At 37.9% G+C, this 17,395-nt stretch overlaps 1 protein-coding gene across 2 annotated transcripts in view; it reads left to right on the top strand.

Annotated features, from left to right (window-relative positions):
- MEGF10 (multiple EGF like domains 10) overlaps positions 1–17,395 on the top strand; it is a 106,286-nt gene that overhangs the window by 59,757 nt on the left and 29,134 nt on the right. For both annotated transcript variants that reach the window (XM_064438367.1, XM_064438368.1), the window contains 5 exons: positions 1,210–1,422; positions 7,439–7,613; positions 8,475–8,595; positions 10,949–11,112; positions 14,271–14,373. In XM_064438367.1, the coding sequence (XP_064294437.1) occupies positions 1,210–1,422; positions 7,439–7,613; positions 8,475–8,595; positions 10,949–11,112; positions 14,271–14,373 (776 nt within the window). The remainder of the gene's footprint in view (positions 1–1,209; positions 1,423–7,438; positions 7,614–8,474; positions 8,596–10,948; positions 11,113–14,270; positions 14,374–17,395) is intronic.

Genomic DNA, 17,395 nt, shown 5'->3' with positions numbered 1-17,395 from the left:
GTCATCATTGGCTCTGAGGCATAAACCTGTTGAGCTGAGAGGTCTGCTTTCATACCTACAATAAAATATTTTAAGTGCACTTAGTGATGGAGCCTTTAGTAATGCTGTAATAGTACTGGCATTCCGAACCTTAACAATTCAGTTATAAAACACAGAGAAGTTAAAGCTGAAAATGTCAAACTCATATTGTATCTCTTAAAAACATCATCAAATGAAATTGCTATCCAGAAACTCATTAGTAAATGAGTTGCAAGTGTTAGAAGCAGGATACTGAAAATTGTCTTTTGGTAGTCAGGCTGAACAGATAAACATACAGTCTGATCTTTAGGTTAAACAATGCCTTTCATAGGTAAAACATTAAGGAAATAAGACTGTTAGCTAAAGTAGCTATCTTCTAAAAGCCCTGTGAATGGAAAGGAAAAGTTTGGTGAAGAATTTTATTAGGGTATATTTTCCTTAAGGAGCAATAAAAATCATTGCTATTCTCCTATATAGGTTAAACCCAAGTCTTCACTAATTTTCACTTTCATCTATTAGAAAAGTCAGGTGAAAAGAAGGGGTGTGGGTTCCTGAAGATTTTTCCATGTCATCCTATGAATTTTTGAAGGGCAAAATCAAGGAAAAAAAAAGGAGGTTTAGAGTGAAATTCTGAAAGGAAAAGTATTCTGGAAACAACATGTGTTTGGAAACACAGTTAGAGAATATTCTTGTCAAAGACTGCTGAGTCTGATTGCCAGGGAACTTCCTGGTCTGAGCGTCTGCAGGGGCACGGGTGTCTGCTGGCTGTTCGCACTATTGCTAAGTGGAGAATCTAGATCACTTTAAAAAGTTACAGATGGATGGCTTTTGAAACAGAATACCTGAAAATTTTTTCCTTCATACTTCAGGTCTGATTTGAGAGGGTTTGGTTTTGTTCTGGTTGCGGATGTGAAGTGCAGTGGTCTGTGCATGCATGTTGTCTCCATTGTTGGAGAGAAGGGAGACCTTTTCCAAGGAAGTTTCAGAGCCATTGTTTTTAAGCCTGTCTAGCTGAGCAGCAAAAGAAACCAGAGAGACAGGCACTTTTACATACAAAGTTATATAAATTTCTGCTCTACTTAAGAGGTCTCTTAGTCCAGTATAAGGGATTCCTCATAAACCATATTTCCCTTAAATCTCCAAAGCTGTGTTTATGGGAAATAAAACTAATTCTTTTTTTTTTCCTCACAGGTGCCAAGATGAGTGTCCAGTGGGGACTTACGGAGTGCGGTGTGCTGAGACCTGCAAGTGTATGAATGGTGGGAAATGTTACCATATTAGTGGTGCCTGTCTCTGTGAACCAGGATACACTGGAGAGCACTGTGAAACAAGGCTTTGCCCTGAGGGAATTTATGGTCTTAAGTGTGATAAAAAGTGTCCCTGCCACATGCTGAACACCTGGAGGTAGGATTTACAACCTTTAGCATGTCTTTGTTTTCTATCTAGAATATAGAAATCCAAATATAATCTGAAAATAAATATGTCCTGATTTTTCTAGTACTTCCATGCAAACCAAAGCAGCTAGAGACTTGTAAAGAGTATTTGGTATTCTCGAACCATATCAAGTAAAGAAAACATCAACCAAAAAAAGCTTCTGATTTTTAGTGGTTGCAGCTATATTTGGTCTTAATATTCATGGCTGCATTTGGTTTCTGACCCATGAAATAAATGTTAAGACAATGTGTGACCTTTGTCTATATTTACCACATGAATAAATCATTATATTGTTCACTGTATAAAGTCAGTATACATCATATGTCCCTTGCATATTCTGGTGTACTGTAGATGAGAAATAAGTGAATTGAAATCAATGGATGTACAGTCTTATGAGTCAGGCATGAAAGGAGAATCCATTTCTCTCTCTCAGTATGCATATATACGTGTTGGTGTAGGTGAGTATTTTAATACAAAATATCTGAAGCCTTACCAATTGTAAATCTAGGTTTCTAAAATACATATTTTTTTGTTATTTAAATGATTCTTCTAGAAAAACATGTAAAACCTGATCCCTGGAAATCAAATGTAAATAGTTTTCCAATTGGCTTACCTTTCACCATCTCTCCTTATTCAGGTGGTAATGAGTCCTGGTTTTCTGAGTTTTGTGTGTCTTTGTAGATTTCATAGTGTTTCAGCATATTGTTATGAAAAATCTTAAAACTAGCTGTTTGGAGACAAACTTTCAGCTGTGAGGGAGGAATGTCAGTTGTCAGTTGAGGCAAGACAACATATTTATAGAACGGTTCTGGACAGCTTTCTCTTCTTACAAAACACAGTTCCTCTGATGGAAATATTTGGTCACTGTGCATTCACTTACGCTTAATTGCATTACCAACCAGTACCTTAGGTGAGGTTTGTGAGAATAATCTAAATTTTTGTTTTTGAAAATAGCCATGAAAGAAATTTGCAGAAACTATGCTGCTGTATGTTGTATATAAGATGCACTTTTCCCCAGAGATAAAACAAAAGCCTTCAGTCAGATTTTAGCAGAGATGTTAAAGCCCTCAAGTGCATACATGGAAATACCTATTCTGTTAGGCCTCTGTGAAAAATTACTTCACAGATTGTCTGAGTTGTTCAACACACCTTTCATTAACAAACCATGTGACAGCAAAGGAAATTCTTTTCCCTCTCCATTCATATGCTTTTACAGTTGTGTGCTTGCACTTCTCTGTTTATGCCATTTACTTGAAATGCCTTTTGAAAAAAAAAAACTGGTTTTGACATAAAATCGAGCAATTCATTCTTTGGTCAATGCGTTCAAGAATAAATGGCACCATAATGCTGACCTATCTAGCTCTAAATTCATGCTAGTAGACCAAATACTGTTACTGTTGTATTATGAACTACGGTTAGCTGCTTTCCTGAAAATTTTTCTGCAGACTGTTGTAGCAGCCTTGTTTGACAGGAACACATTACACCGTATAGTATTTCTGATATTACAGGGATTACTTCTGATTCATGTTCTACACAGCTGTTCCTTCATTTATACTGCTGGAAGACAGCTTGTGGTCAAATCAGATCACAAATGTTCACATGTAAACAGCAGCATATGGCTGGCCTTTTTTTGAACATCTTCCCCTCTGTATGACACATCAGAAGGCACTTAACAGCCCTGTAGGTGCAGGAGCGTATTTGCAAGGGCATAATGATCTGTGAGGAAAACAAAAGATTTTCATGACTTCACAAGTGTATTTTTCATAGATAGATTCCTTCCACCTGGGTCAGTGAGTGATTAAGACCACCAAGTAACAGAAATCATAGGGCGTCTGAGTAATGGTATAGAAGACAAAACTCCCTGTGGACACTTTACAGTTCTGAGAGTCTTTTGAGAAGGCAGTTGTGTCTGGCTGTCGTCTTCTCTTCCTAAATATCAATCAGCCAGGAGACAACTTTTTAAGCACATGAGGGAATCTCCTCATCCCTTATTTATCAACCTATTTGGGGTGGCTGTAGCCAAAGGAACTTCATAACACTAACCCATTTAGCAGCAATGTAACAACCAATGATCCCAGGGCATGAAAAAAGGGGTACAATTCCTTCTTCAAATACACTTAGTGTGTCTGTAGGTCTAGGATTCTGTTAGGACTTCTAAGGGCCTCGATATCATAAAAGCTTTTTTCATCTGGGTATGACCACTAGTTTATATACCCTTGAAGAGGAGCTTTTGGTAGGTTTAGAGCCTTGGGTTATTACTTACTTTCTTAGTATTCATAGATATGGAAATGAGCCAAAGGTTAATTAAAAAAATACTTAGCACCAAAAAATAATTGAGGTAAAATAAGTGTACATAAGTTGCAGTATACAAGTATGTGTCTAGCTATTTTCTTCAAATACTTACAGATACAAAAATCTTTATGATACAACATAGTTCAAAAATGTATACATATTTCTATTACTGTTCTATGATTGGAGGCAATTGCCTCAAAACAGCTTTGGCAATAATTAATAATTTGCACTTTGGGTAGGCTAAGCTACAGGGGATTTCACTGCTGTTGTTGGTTGATGCCAGCTCCTGGGAATGAAAGGCAAGCCCATCCTTGTTCTTAGTACTACCAGCAGCCTTTTACTAAATGGTTTGAAAAGGCTTAGATATAGATATACTTGTGATATTTTGTTCTTTTTGAGGGGTCCAGAGACAGCAGCAGGTAACACCCCTCTTGTGCCAAGAGTTTTTTCACACATGGTTCTTCTCTATTGCATCTTTTGATATATATGAAAGGATTTCAGCTAGAATGCAAATCAGACACAGACCTCTATTCTCCGTAACTAGGTGACACTATTGATTTTTCTCTTTCACTTGACAGTTAGGAAAAAAACTAGAGTAAGCGCCTGCTGGCTGAGACTAAGACCACAGAAACCATGCTTCCTCAGTGGGGTACAACAGCAGCTGGTATGAGCAGACCCATGTGTCCCTGCCACTTCCATCCACAGTTTGTGGGGCTTACAGACACTTGTCATTCTGAAGATCCAGTTGCAGGAATGAGAGAAAACGACCTTGATCTGCCTTTGCCAACATTGTCACTTCATTTCGTACAGGAATGTTCTTCTAGCCTAAACCACTTTTAGACTGGGTTTTGTCATGCCTTTACTTAAGTGACACCTGGTGATCATTCAGAAAATGTAAAATGGGCAGACTGTAGCTGCATATTTATCTAGAAGGTTTACAAAGGAAATTTGTTACACCTGTGTTATAGCATATGCACGGGCTTCAGGTTTATCTCAAAGCTAAATTTGAGATGTCCATGTTTGTTTTTTTTTCTTGTAAGCTTTGTCTGGTGATCTTTCCCCACTGCTTCATACCTGTAGGGAAGATCTGAGCTGAGGTCATTCTATATCACCAACTAATTTGGTATAGATCAGGCTGGAATGAGGGTTTATGCACTACATGAACTCTTATGGGGTTTCTTTTGTCTCATGCTTTATTTGAGATACATACATAGGATTGAATGGAATTTTATGGTGTGACACATGCTTAGTTCATATAGTCTGCGTGTGTTTTTAAAGTCAAGATTAGGGCACCCCGCAACGTTGCATTTTTCTAATGGATTTGTATGTACATGTACAGGAGCTTTTAATGGAAATTATATATTGCATATGGTGCTACAGAATTTAGTTGGATATTGTGGTAGTGAAACACCTATATAAACCATATGAAAATCATTAAGTTCATTTAAGTCCTTCAGATATGTAATATCAACTACCCACAAGTATTTTTTTTTGTGTCTATGCAGAGGAGGGTTGTTTTTCCAGAAAGCATGTACAAAAGACCAGGAATAAAAGCGGATGTACTGGCAGTATCTCTCAACAGCTCTTTATTTCTCTATCGTAATATATAAATCTTATTGCCAATTAAGCTAACTGCATGAGAACCCATCAAAAAGCTTCAGAAGTGCTCCAGCTTCCTACATCTAATTACAAATTATGGAATACTAATTTTGGTGTCAATCAATATATGTGCAAGTATGCCTGAGTAACACTCACTGGGGGGCACAGAATATCAATGCCTCTGCTTCATACCCAATGCACACTCATGCGTGTGGTCTTCTCCTCCCCTGAAAGGAAAAAAACCCAAACAACATTGGGATTTATGTCTTAAAGTGACAGTATTACTAATTTAATGTTATGAATATATTCTAACTCATATTCTAATGTCTATTCAGTTGTTGCTTGAAAATCTTTTCACATCCCCTGCCCTGTATTATTCCACTAATAAGAAACATCGGAACTGGATCCAAAATGCCACTGGGTACCTACAGGAAGTTAGGAATAGGGGACACATCTGATTATCTTGCTGAATCATGTGTTTTCATAATTTTGCATGTATTTTATACGAGAATAGTTCCATTTCAACTTATTTCATGGTAGGTATACTTACAACTGAGCAAATAACCAGGACTGTTGACTATGAACACCATGAGTTTTGAACCATTTCTGTATATATCATTTAGTTGAAAAGACCTTTCCTCTCACTTTATGTAAACCAGCTTAATACTGTCAAAGAGATCTAATATCTTCCAGACTACCAAATCCTTATGATGTCACAATGTATGCAATAATATATAGAGAGCAGAATGCATAATGAAATTCCAACCTTTATAATTCATCCTTTCCTTGATCAGCAGTATGTTGTTGGTTGTATGTGGCAATAGGAAACTCTTGATGATCTTAGAGGTCTTTTCCAATCTTTATGATTCTATGATTCTATAATTCTCGGTTTGACAAGAGTAGCCCTCAAGCCCAAGAGCAGTTGTAACTAATATTGTATTCCTTTGTTAGGTTGCAACTTTTTCAAATAATATTGTTGCTATGTTATAGCACTTAAAAGTGCAGTAGGTATTTTTTCAAACTTTTAAATGATCAGAAAAATACTGTTTCAAACACACCCACACACAAGGAGTCAGCAAGTCTTGCAAAATCAGGCTCTTGTCATGGGTCATTTAATGCGTCTGGACGAAGGCACATTTTTTTGCTAGCACACTTAAAGGAACTTCACTTCAATCAGTGGCAGGCAAATATCTTTAAACAGTCTCCCCATTGTAAATATATTGGATTTGGATATTAAGGCTTTCCTTTGGTGAGAATTAAGCAAGTGCTTTGTCTGCCAGAGTGCTACAGAGTACCCCATTGTGTCCACTTTTCCAGCACATATATCTTTGCACAGCTGATGATGTCCATTTGTTATGAGGCAACAGCTGTCTTACTGGTCCTTCAATGAAACTGCTGTTCCAGGTAGGGACAGCTGGTCTGCCACCAGGTATGGCCAACATAGGGGAGATACTCTCTAAAAGGTCACTGCTTTGATGGCATAACTGACTTCTGCCCAATGCAAATCATTTTGTATCATTCCCGGTAAGATACCAGTTGTCTTTTTTTCAACCAACAATTTAAAGAAAAGACTGTGCTTTGCTACTCATTGGGTGCTGTGTTGTTATTTTGTGTTGGATGCCATGCTATTTTACCAAAGCATCATATTTCTCAGACAAGATGCTGCTGAGTTTGGGCAGTGATATGAAAATGATCCTATTATACTTGGAGTGGAAACCTGACACATTTTTGGGAATGTAATGATTTCACCAACTTAATACTTGTAACCACGAATATCTATTTTATGGTAAAAATTGTGTTTCACATAGGTTTCTTTTCAACTAACTACAGAAAAACAATACCTCTCCTTTTCTTTCCATGTCCTCACAACATGTCTGTATGTTGTATGATGTTACATTTCTTACCTTAATTGGCATGCATCTTTATACATATACAGAACCCTTTGCTTTGTGGTTTAGGGAATAAAACCACCTCTATGCATAGCATGCAAGATCCTTTATGCAACCTATCTATAACAGCATTTTGTTCTCTGGAAAAAAAAATTTGATGTCACATTTAGTCCTGAATTATTTATCCTTTCATCCCCTCTTGGCAGCTGTCACCCTATGTCTGGGGAATGCTCCTGCAAGCCTGGCTGGTCGGGGCTGTACTGCAACGAGACATGTTCCCCAGGATTCTATGGCGAGTCGTGTCAGCAGATCTGCAGCTGCCAAAATGGTGCTGACTGCGATAGTGTGACTGGAAAATGCACCTGTGCCCCTGGATTTAAGGTAAATAAGTCTCACTTTCACAGTCCATTTTTGACTCCACTGCCTTTAGTTAAGTGCCAAATTCTTCAAGATGCCAGAGTGTCCTTTCTCTACCACAGTAAAATAGAGGTAAGGATACTTAGGTACCACTGGGTGTATTATATGATAAGATCCTGAAAACACAAAATTTGTGATTGGTTCTCGGAACTGAAATGGAGCCATTCTAAGAAAGAAAAGTTAGTTGCTTTATAAGACGGTAAGAATGAGGGTATGCTGTTGAGGTGTAAGTAAAGAGAGGAAGGATAGATTTGAGTCATTGTCTTGTTGAACTACCTCCTAGTGCTCCATCCAGAGAAACTCTAGACAAATACATCTGTTTTTACAGTTCAGGATAGATTATTCTGCAGCTTTTACACGTTTGGTGTTATCTGTGCATTGGATGCTAATCTAAGACAGAAAACATTTTACAGCATGACCGTTCTTCTATGAATAATAACTATGAAAACTTCAGGCAAATTAATTCTTGGAAATATTTTACATATCCACATTATATTCCATTAAATTGCTGTCTTAACTGTGTTTTGGTTTAATAAATGGCTTCTTTATTACTGAAAATACTGTCCCTTGATCTAACCACGTGCTGTTAGCTATGTGACCTGAGCTCTCACAACAACTAATAGAAAAGTAATGCTTACTGTAGACCTAAGAAGCACGAAGGAATCCCTTTCCCTTAAATTCAGGATAACTTAGTGACAGCCTAGGACAGTCACAGGCTGTATGTTTTCTGGCTTTCGAGCACCTGAGTCACTCTAGGTCATTTATTAGTTGTATTGTCTGAACTTCCTCAAGTAGTTTTTAGACTCTTATTTTTGTATAATTCAGGGTGCTGCTTGTGGTACTCCTTGTCTTCCGGGGACATATGGAGTAAACTGTTCGTCTGTGTGCAACTGCAAAAACGAAGCCATCTGTTCACCAGTGGATGGTTCTTGTGCCTGCAAAGCAGGTAAGGGTCTCTTCAGATTAATTCTCTTTTTCTGTAATCATAAAATGAAATTGAGTCTTTGCAGTAGAGAAGAAAGAAACTCGATGAAAAGCAGACCACCTTGAAGGCCATACCACCAGATAGTTTATGCTTCTGCTGCTCTGGGAGACAAAATCTAGGAAAACATCTGCTCAGAGAAGAGTGTGCATACATTGTTTGTGTTTCCTCGATGCAGTTTTCGGTTGTCTGTGTACTCTGGCTGGGTGAATGACTAGTGTTTTACTCTGAGATGGGCCACCACTTCTCTCTTGTGGCAATGCTATGGTCTGCTAAAAGGACTACTGGTATGCCGTTTATCTGATGGAAGCCTTCCTAGTCAAAATACGTAGCGCTGTTTCCGTTCAGTCTGGGTGAGCAACACATCTGACTGCCACCCTTGCCCCCCTCAGCATCACAGAGGCACAGACTTCTTCCTGCCAGTTTAGCACTGATGTTGATATCTACTGGCAATTTTTTCTGTTCAAATATCCTTTTCCTCAGCAATTCTCTGACAAAACCTTGCCTGATCCCCTTCCCAGCCTGTGCACTGTACTGTTCTCTTCTGCAAGAAACTTTCTGAATCTCCCAGTATTAGTGTGAGCAGACTCACGCTCCTCAACCCCTCTGCCTGGCTCCCTCCTCCCAACAGTAATTTTGATGGCCAGTATACCTCCACCAGAAACTGTACGTGCCTGCCCACCTCTCCATCTCCCAGTAGCACATGCCTTTGGCTGGAATAAAGATATCTCAGACATCCTCCAGTGCTGGTTCTGCAGAGATCTTTTGCCATATAAAGGTCTACAGGTCCACATGGTATTCCAGTTCAACCCAAAATATACTACTAAACTCCACTTAAAAATCTGCTCTTGCAATACACCTGTTCTCTTTTTTAATTCTGCTGTGAGGAAGGATTTGAAGTCCAGTGTCCCTCAGCTGTGATGCTGGATTGCTGAGAAAAGGGGCAGGCTGTTCAATACTCCAAGGCAAATCCTGTGCCCAGCCTGCATTGTAGACAACCACAGTCTAAAATTTTTCTAAAAATACACCAACGTTGAGAGTGGGGGAGAAATGTTAGAGTTACCTGGACAAATAATGACTAAATTTGTCAGGGACCAATACAACTAAATCAGTTGTGTAGTAAAATGTGGACGTTTTCCAGCTTCTGCTTTTGCCAGGGACAGTAGAGCTGATCTGACTCTGTTAAAGCAGCTGAGTAGCTACTGCTAAGTAGCTAGGTTGTGAGGAGAAAAAACCAATTCCTTGAGCCATGCACGATCTTGCGCATCGTGCAGTTTTAGCCATACTATAATGAAAAGGGCTGCTGGTGAAATTCAGCTAAACCCAGATACTTGTCATATAAATGAAGGAGGTCTATAAGTCCTGGGAAGAGACTTGAGCAAAAGTGGCTCAATTTTCTAGCTAGTGTAGCATAACATTTTTTTTCCTGAAATGACCCCTAAATTCAAAGTTAGCAATCCAGGGCACGAGGCAGCTTTATTTCAATACATGTGTTTCGCATAGTCTATTGATTAGGCTCCGTGCAGAATTATTTTTCCCTTCACTTACTGTAAACAAGGTACAAAATTAGAAACTTGGCTTATGTCATTGCTGATGATAACGTATGACTGGCTCACGCCATTTCTCTTGTATTCAATAGATGAGCACATTTTTAAAAACCTATTTATATTTCTGTCTATCCAGTGTGCAGTCTGTGAATCGTTGCTATCAGGCATAATCACTGGTGAACGCTGCATTTTAGAACCATTTTCCATTACATTCTTTTTTGTATTTGGAAAGAAGTACAGAAAAAAATCTAAAAGGTCTTCTATGTATCCTTGGAGAAATCCAACTGATGCACTAATTTTCTGTTTTCTCTTTTTTTGTGTGTCTTAAGATGTCTGTTAAAACTATATTGCAGAACTGTCTGTATTGAATGCTGGTGGAAGAACTATGACAGCAGCAGCTTAAGTCTAGGGAAAGTGTTCCTTTTTTTCCTCAGGCTATGCCTTAAAACTTTCAGTATAGTTTAGTGCTTCTCAGTGAAATTTCAAGGTGTCTCTGTTTCCATTCCAGATCTCCCATCAATTGCTTTTGTATGTTGGCACCCATCTGCAAATGTGTGCTGTGCACAGATGTTACAAGGTGCCCTTGAGCACCTTTGCTCAAACCTGGACAAGTCCTCAGCTGAAACTGCTGATAACTAGCTTGTAGTTAACGTTACCCTGGTATTGCGCATCTCGAGAGATGCCACATGGTAGGCAGAGGGAAACAGGTCCTCAGAGAGGAATGGGGGGAAACCCAATTAATTTGTCACTTTAATTCTTATTTTCGGCAGGTTGGCATGGTGTTGATTGCTCAATAAATTGTCCCAGTGGTACCTGGGGACTTGGCTGTAACCTAACTTGTCAGTGTCTTAATGGAGGGGCTTGCAATGCTCTGGATGGGACCTGTACCTGTGCCCCAGGCTGGAGAGGAGAAAAATGCGAACTTCCTTGCCAGGTAGTTCAATAATTTCACTGGATTTTGCACTGTAGGATAATGCTGAGAGCAGGGGCATGCTCCTGTCATTCTTCTGACTTCATGGGAATAAGTCCCTAAGAAGCACTGCACCTGACAGCCCAAACACAACAGGGTTCAAGATCAGGGACGTGCACAAACAATTATTCTGGAAGAACTCTGCCGCGCAGCACACCAAAGCAACAAAAAAAATGACTACAGAAATGAAGATGCACAGATGAACATTTTTTTTGGTTTCACACTTTAAACCTCAAACTTTTCACCAGCTCTTTTAGAATTTGTTGAAAAACACAGAACCAAATTTTCTCCCTATCAGCATAAAATGCTATCCAAACTCCTTCTGTTAAACTACTTTAAGTAAAAATTATGAGCGAAAAAATGTACCAAAAATATATTCCACATTCAAACAACACAATTTTAATTAAATTAGCTTAAATCTATGGTACTGTATGAATGAAGAACTTTCATTCCTTCTCAGTCAGACATGAGAAGGCATTCTTACTCCCAGTCCCATGACAGGTCTTTGCCTTTCTGTTGGGGCTCTGACTCCCACTATCTCCCAGACCTTGAGAACTTCAAAATTAGAAATCATTGTGTTGACAAAGGCGTGCTCCTCAGCAATTCTGTTCCATCTTGTAATCCATGGGCTGGGGAATCCATAAAAGTATATAATTTCAAAATCTAAAAATCAGTAAAATTAAAAATGGATTTGTTTTATTATGTAACTGGTTTCAATTACAATTCATACACAGAAAATGAAATATTTTATGAAAAATGGGGGTTTCCAGAGTCCATCTTTTCTAATGATGGACTTCAATTTTCTGGGAAATTTTTAACAAACTTCATTTTTAAAATAAACTTCTTGCTGCTCTCCTTTTCCTGTCCACTGTCTTTTCTTCACTTTTGCAATACTATCTGCAGAGCAGATTGTTGGTTTAATACAATTGTAAAGGAATTACCCGAGCTGAACATAAACCTTGTAAATTCCCCTCCCATATTACATTCAAGCTTCTGTCAGTTTAGACAAGCTCTACTGAGCAGTAATATGATAGGAGTAGCTGAACTACAACGTAAGACTGGAAACCACACCTTTGTTTTGAATGAAAAATTTGTTTTGTTGAACTGCTCTCAGTTCAGTGATTTTTTTTGGGTTGTTTCTGGTTTTAAGATTAAGTATAGCATACATTGATATAGTGAGTAAAGTGGCAAACAAATCCTAAAATATTCTGGAAAGCTGATTAGAGTACCATCTGTGCATGTTTATGCAGTGTTTCCAACAATGCATCTCCATCAGAAGACTAATTTTCTAAAGCAGCTTTGTTTATCACTTAGTGTCTGATTCTGAAGGATGATGAGATCTCCCAAGCTCCATTAGCTCTTCCAAAACTGACTTATTAAAAAAGATAGGTATTGTTTCATGGCATTTGCTTCACTGTTCCAAATTTAGCAAAATAATGCCTAAAAGCATTTCTATACCAGATAATTTAGCATGCCCATGCTCATTGTCTTGCTCTCTATCTCTCTGTGTCAGTGTCAAATGATGTCCATAAGCATTTCCATATTTCAGATGCATACTCTGCCTCAAAATTCCAGAGCAGGAGAATAAACAGAAAATGAATTAAAATATGTCCAGTGTAGTCTGATTTTTTTTCTTTGAGAAGAATTACCTTATTTAAATAAATGTATTTAAATTTGTTTCAATAACTTCCAAAAATTAATACTACCGCCCAAATTCTTGCTCAAGATTTGACTGAAGTTTGGACTTCAGTCCAAATACATAGCAGACTAAAAATACCACTTTCAACAATATATTTGAGGATTTACTTTCTTTCCAAATCTGATTATATGCAAAGGAAATGGTTAATCTTTTCTTTTTCTCTATATAAAGAAGTATTGTTGAGATGAGCAAAAGGCTCCTCATACTCTAGTAATGTAAGATTTTGTTCTACTTTAGACTTGAAAGACCAGGAATTGAATAGCTAAATCCTGTAGAACTCACTAAAAATGTAGGCATGAACATCAAAGAACAGCAGATCAATTTTCATATAGGTTTTATTCTAGTTTTTAATGTAACTGAGACCAATTTTCAGCCTTGAATTTAAATGATTGGGTTTTACACCTGACATGTTTTTTCCTTTTTTGCCTTTTCTCTGGGTAACCCCAGAAGCATTACCTTAAATTATACTGGCTTTTTTTCAATTTTTTAAAATTTGGTTTTGACACTTTTTCTGTAAGATTAACTTACTGTTGTTGTGGCCTTGTTTTAAGAATGCAATTGTAAACATTTTGCTCTTTTCAGTTTCTCAGATTGATTTTGTATGGAATTACTCCAAAATGTATGTGCCATATTCTACAGAAGAAGCAGAAAAGGCAAAATTCAAACGTTTAGATGTAATTCCATGAAAATCAGCTCTGCTCTTTTGGCACAGCTGAATGCACCAGGAAGGGTGTTCAACTTGTAACTTTAATCTCTCTCGGTTCAAAAAATGTTAATTGCCAAAAAAAAATTTTGTTTTGTGTATTATCTCTGTTAAAAAGAGCTTTTCTTTTTAACACACTATTTACTGTAGTTCAGAGGGAAGGATTTTTAATCAAAATAAAGTTATACAGTTTGCATTGTTTGTACAATAAACTTCACACTGAAGATATACTTTAATCTAATGCTTTACTATTCATTTTTAGAAATTGTGGCTTTATGTGGTAACCTTTTTGACCAATACATAGAAAGCTCAGGGTCTGAGGAAGAAAGGAGTCTGAATTGCTTTCCCATCGAGGGACCCCAGGTCCTGGAGTAGGAACTCATCTGTGAGGGAAATTAGAGGGACAGTACAAGAAAGCTTTCATGACAGTCTCTGACAGTGTGGGTTACTGTGTTATGAATCACTGTTTCCAGGTCCATTAGTCTGGGATTTTTCAAGAGGATTTAATTAATTCGTTATCTTCCCCTCTTAAATTAAAGAACACAAATATAGGACACTAAAATGTTGCAAAAGCCAGAAGCTTTTTATATTAAGAAAGCAGATTATGGTTCAGGAGAGACCTGCGGTTGCTTTTTGACGCAGGGCTGATCAGAACTTGTTCTCCTCCAACTCTGTGTTGTAGTCATCTCTGGGTTGTTTTTTTTGTTGTTGTTGCCACAGGACGGCACATATGGTATGGATTGTGCTGAACGCTGTGACTGCAGCCATGCGGATGGTTGTCATCCCACCACGGGTTACTGTCGCTGTCTACCGGGATGGTCAGGTACGAAAGAGACCGTCATGAAAGACAATGAGAGTCCCACTGTGGTGGGACTTGGTCTTGCCTTTTGGTTTTGTGGGTAGAGGAGGAGTATGCAGGGCTGGAAGGAGAAAAGGGCCATTTCTGTGGCTGCTGTATCCTTTCTGTGATTCATAGGCATGGAAACTTTGTCAAGCATGGTATCCACAGAAAACTGGGAATAGAAGGGAAAATCTTAGAACTTGGGTGTCTCCACAGTATGATTCCTTATGAAAGTGGTGAATAACTATAAATATTCAAGGTTGTGCTGGCAGCTTTGGTAGGTAAAGTGCCACATCCAAGAACTCAGGAAGCTTTGCTCAGGCAGCCAAAAAGAGGATAAATCATCCAGGAGTCGTGCTGCCATTTGAGTTTCTCAAACTTTTGAAAAAATTAAGTTTCTCTGCATGTATTTTGTTCTGTATGAAAATTGTTGCACTTTTTCCACAAAGTTTCTCCAGCATTTGCATTGTGGTTTTAAGAACTATATATATTTAATTATCATCAAAACTTGTGTTTGACACTGTTGTTTCACTCTCTTGTTTGTGGAAAGCAAGACTTTTTGAAAACATGATGAAACTATGCAGAAGGGCAAGCTATCATGAAATGTTTCCTTTAACTCTAGGAGGCAGTTTTAGTTCTCACATAGATTTCTAAGCTCTAAGTGTTGGGAAAACTGTTCCATCTTCAATAAAGATTAATTGACACTAAGTTTGCCCCTCTTGGGAATCTTCTGGACTTTGTGTCACTGTGATACTCTAGTGTGGCAAAGGTCAGATTTCCTGTCACCCATCTGTATGGACTCCTTCCATTTAATAATGAGAAGTCAGAATGAAAAACATATCTTAAATGAAAAAAACATGTTTCTGGCATGAAAAGAAAGGAGGGGGTTTTGTGATTTCAGATGTAACCTAGTATTATTTGTTGTTTATTATCCACTCACTTGTTTATAAGTTAATACTTTTCCTAATAGACCTGCACTTTCATTATATAAATGTTTTCTTTTTCCTCTGGTGCTTCCAGACCATAGTAGATGGAGGTGAGCAGACAATCTGCATCAAGTCACTTATTTGAAAGTTTAGAAAATCATGGTGCTCACAAAAGTTTGTGTAGAGCTTGCGACTTCCTCAGATACAGTCTTTACTGCGTTTTTTCCCAAACTTTTATTTTTATATGCGCTTTCTTTTTCGAGCTCTGTAGATGGATCACAGGCATTTTGTTCACAGTATGTAATACAATGTCTGCAGTTCAGGTTGATAAGCTGCAGTTGATCACAGCTTACCTGGTGTTTTTTCTACCTCCTGTTCAGATGATTGCAAGTTTTATGATTATTGGGGGGTAGGAAGTCAAAATCTGTAGGGCATACAGACACGGGCAGGAAGGACTCCTGCTTTGCTTTGGAAGACCAAACCCATTTCTTATTTGTGCAATTTGTCTATATACTAAGCTTCTACCAAGTTCTTTGAGAAGACCTGTCTCACTGTTGGGTCTCCCTGTTGTTACCCTTTTCAGTGTGAAAGAGAGAGGCTTCCAGAGCCAGTGCTTGCCTAACTGAACCAGGAGTTTGTTGGTTTTATTCTCTTCCCACAAGCTGCAGTGTGACCTACCGTCAGTCACTCAGATACCTCTGGGAAATGACTACCACAAGAATCCAAAAATAATTCAAGTTATTTGAGCGAATTATCAAAAAATACTATTAGCATTATGCCATCTATTACTATTTTGTGAGACAAAATATGTGCATATGTGCATATGTTGTTATGACGTTAATGGCCCTTGATGACTGTTCTTGGTTTCAGGCAGTTTCAGGTAATTGTGTGTGTGTTTGGACACACTTTCTTGAACTTGTATTTGGATCTGCTCAAAATATGATTTCTTAAATTAATACATGCATTAAGCAAAGAATACCCACATTAAAAACATGTGCACAGTTGCTGATCTTGAGCAACCATGGTGTAGGCAGTTAGAGCTGTTCACAAGTTCCAGATGTACTGCTCAAAATAAACCTCATGAGTTTTGTAGAACTGAGACACATCATCAGATACCAAAAGTATGTTAATGAATGAAGCCAGATTAAAATAGGTAGTTTTGAAAGGCCATACTAAAATTCTAGCAACTCTCTATGACAGGTTATAAAAATTACCTAGTCAGTGTGATATAACTACCCTGGGTTGTGACAAAGGCTTCAAGCACAGCACAAACCTTGACTGTGCTTGAACTCAGGTATTGAAAAGGAGGCAACATTTTTGCCTTTAGTGAAATCATATTTTATCTTCATATTTAGCAAGCAAAAATATTTCACTGAAAAGAGACTTCATGCAAGATTATAGGTAAAACTGAGTATCTGTCCCTGGATGATGTCATCACAACAGCGTGTGTAACAGACTAGTTTCAACATGTTGGTGATGTCTAGACACAGGGTATGACATAAATGGCATAGCTTGTTTTATACTCAGTGTCTGGAAAAATCTTCCTCCCACACTTCACATGTCAGAGCAATAGCCATGAGGAATCTGGTCTTTGTGTAGGTATTTATATTTAGAATGATTAAAAAAAGGAAAGAATACTTCAGAAACAGGTTCTCACATAGCTGTACTGTAGTGTTACATTGCAGAATAGGATTAAGTTGTAGGATTAAGAAGGGAGGTTGTATGCATATTTGTATGCCTAATAGGTGGGGAAGCAGATGGAGGATTTGTGAAAATACAGGAAGGCACTAAAATGCAACAGATTATGTTAGAGTAGCTTAAACTTTTTCTGTTAGATTTGTTAAAGTAACCATTACTTGGTTTTGATGGTTAGTATCACCCACTAGAAAAAAAACAAAGAGAAGGAGAAACTGATTTTGGATCAGTCTAATGCTTATCTATCCCAAATGAAGGATTTAGTTGTTTGAAAAACACTGGGAGGGTAGTGTTAAAAAATAAATACATTTGAAGAAGCTTAAAATTGTGAACTTGTGAAATTGTTTCTTTTACAAGAATAAATTAATGAATCCAAGGAGATC

Source organism: Phalacrocorax carbo, chromosome Z (assembly GCF_963921805.1).
Source record: "Phalacrocorax carbo chromosome Z, bPhaCar2.1, whole genome shotgun sequence".
Lineage (NCBI taxonomy): Eukaryota > Metazoa > Chordata > Aves > Suliformes > Phalacrocoracidae > Phalacrocorax > Phalacrocorax carbo.
The sequence above is the reverse complement of the archived record's forward strand: the minus strand, read 5'-3'. Positions and strand labels throughout refer to the sequence as shown.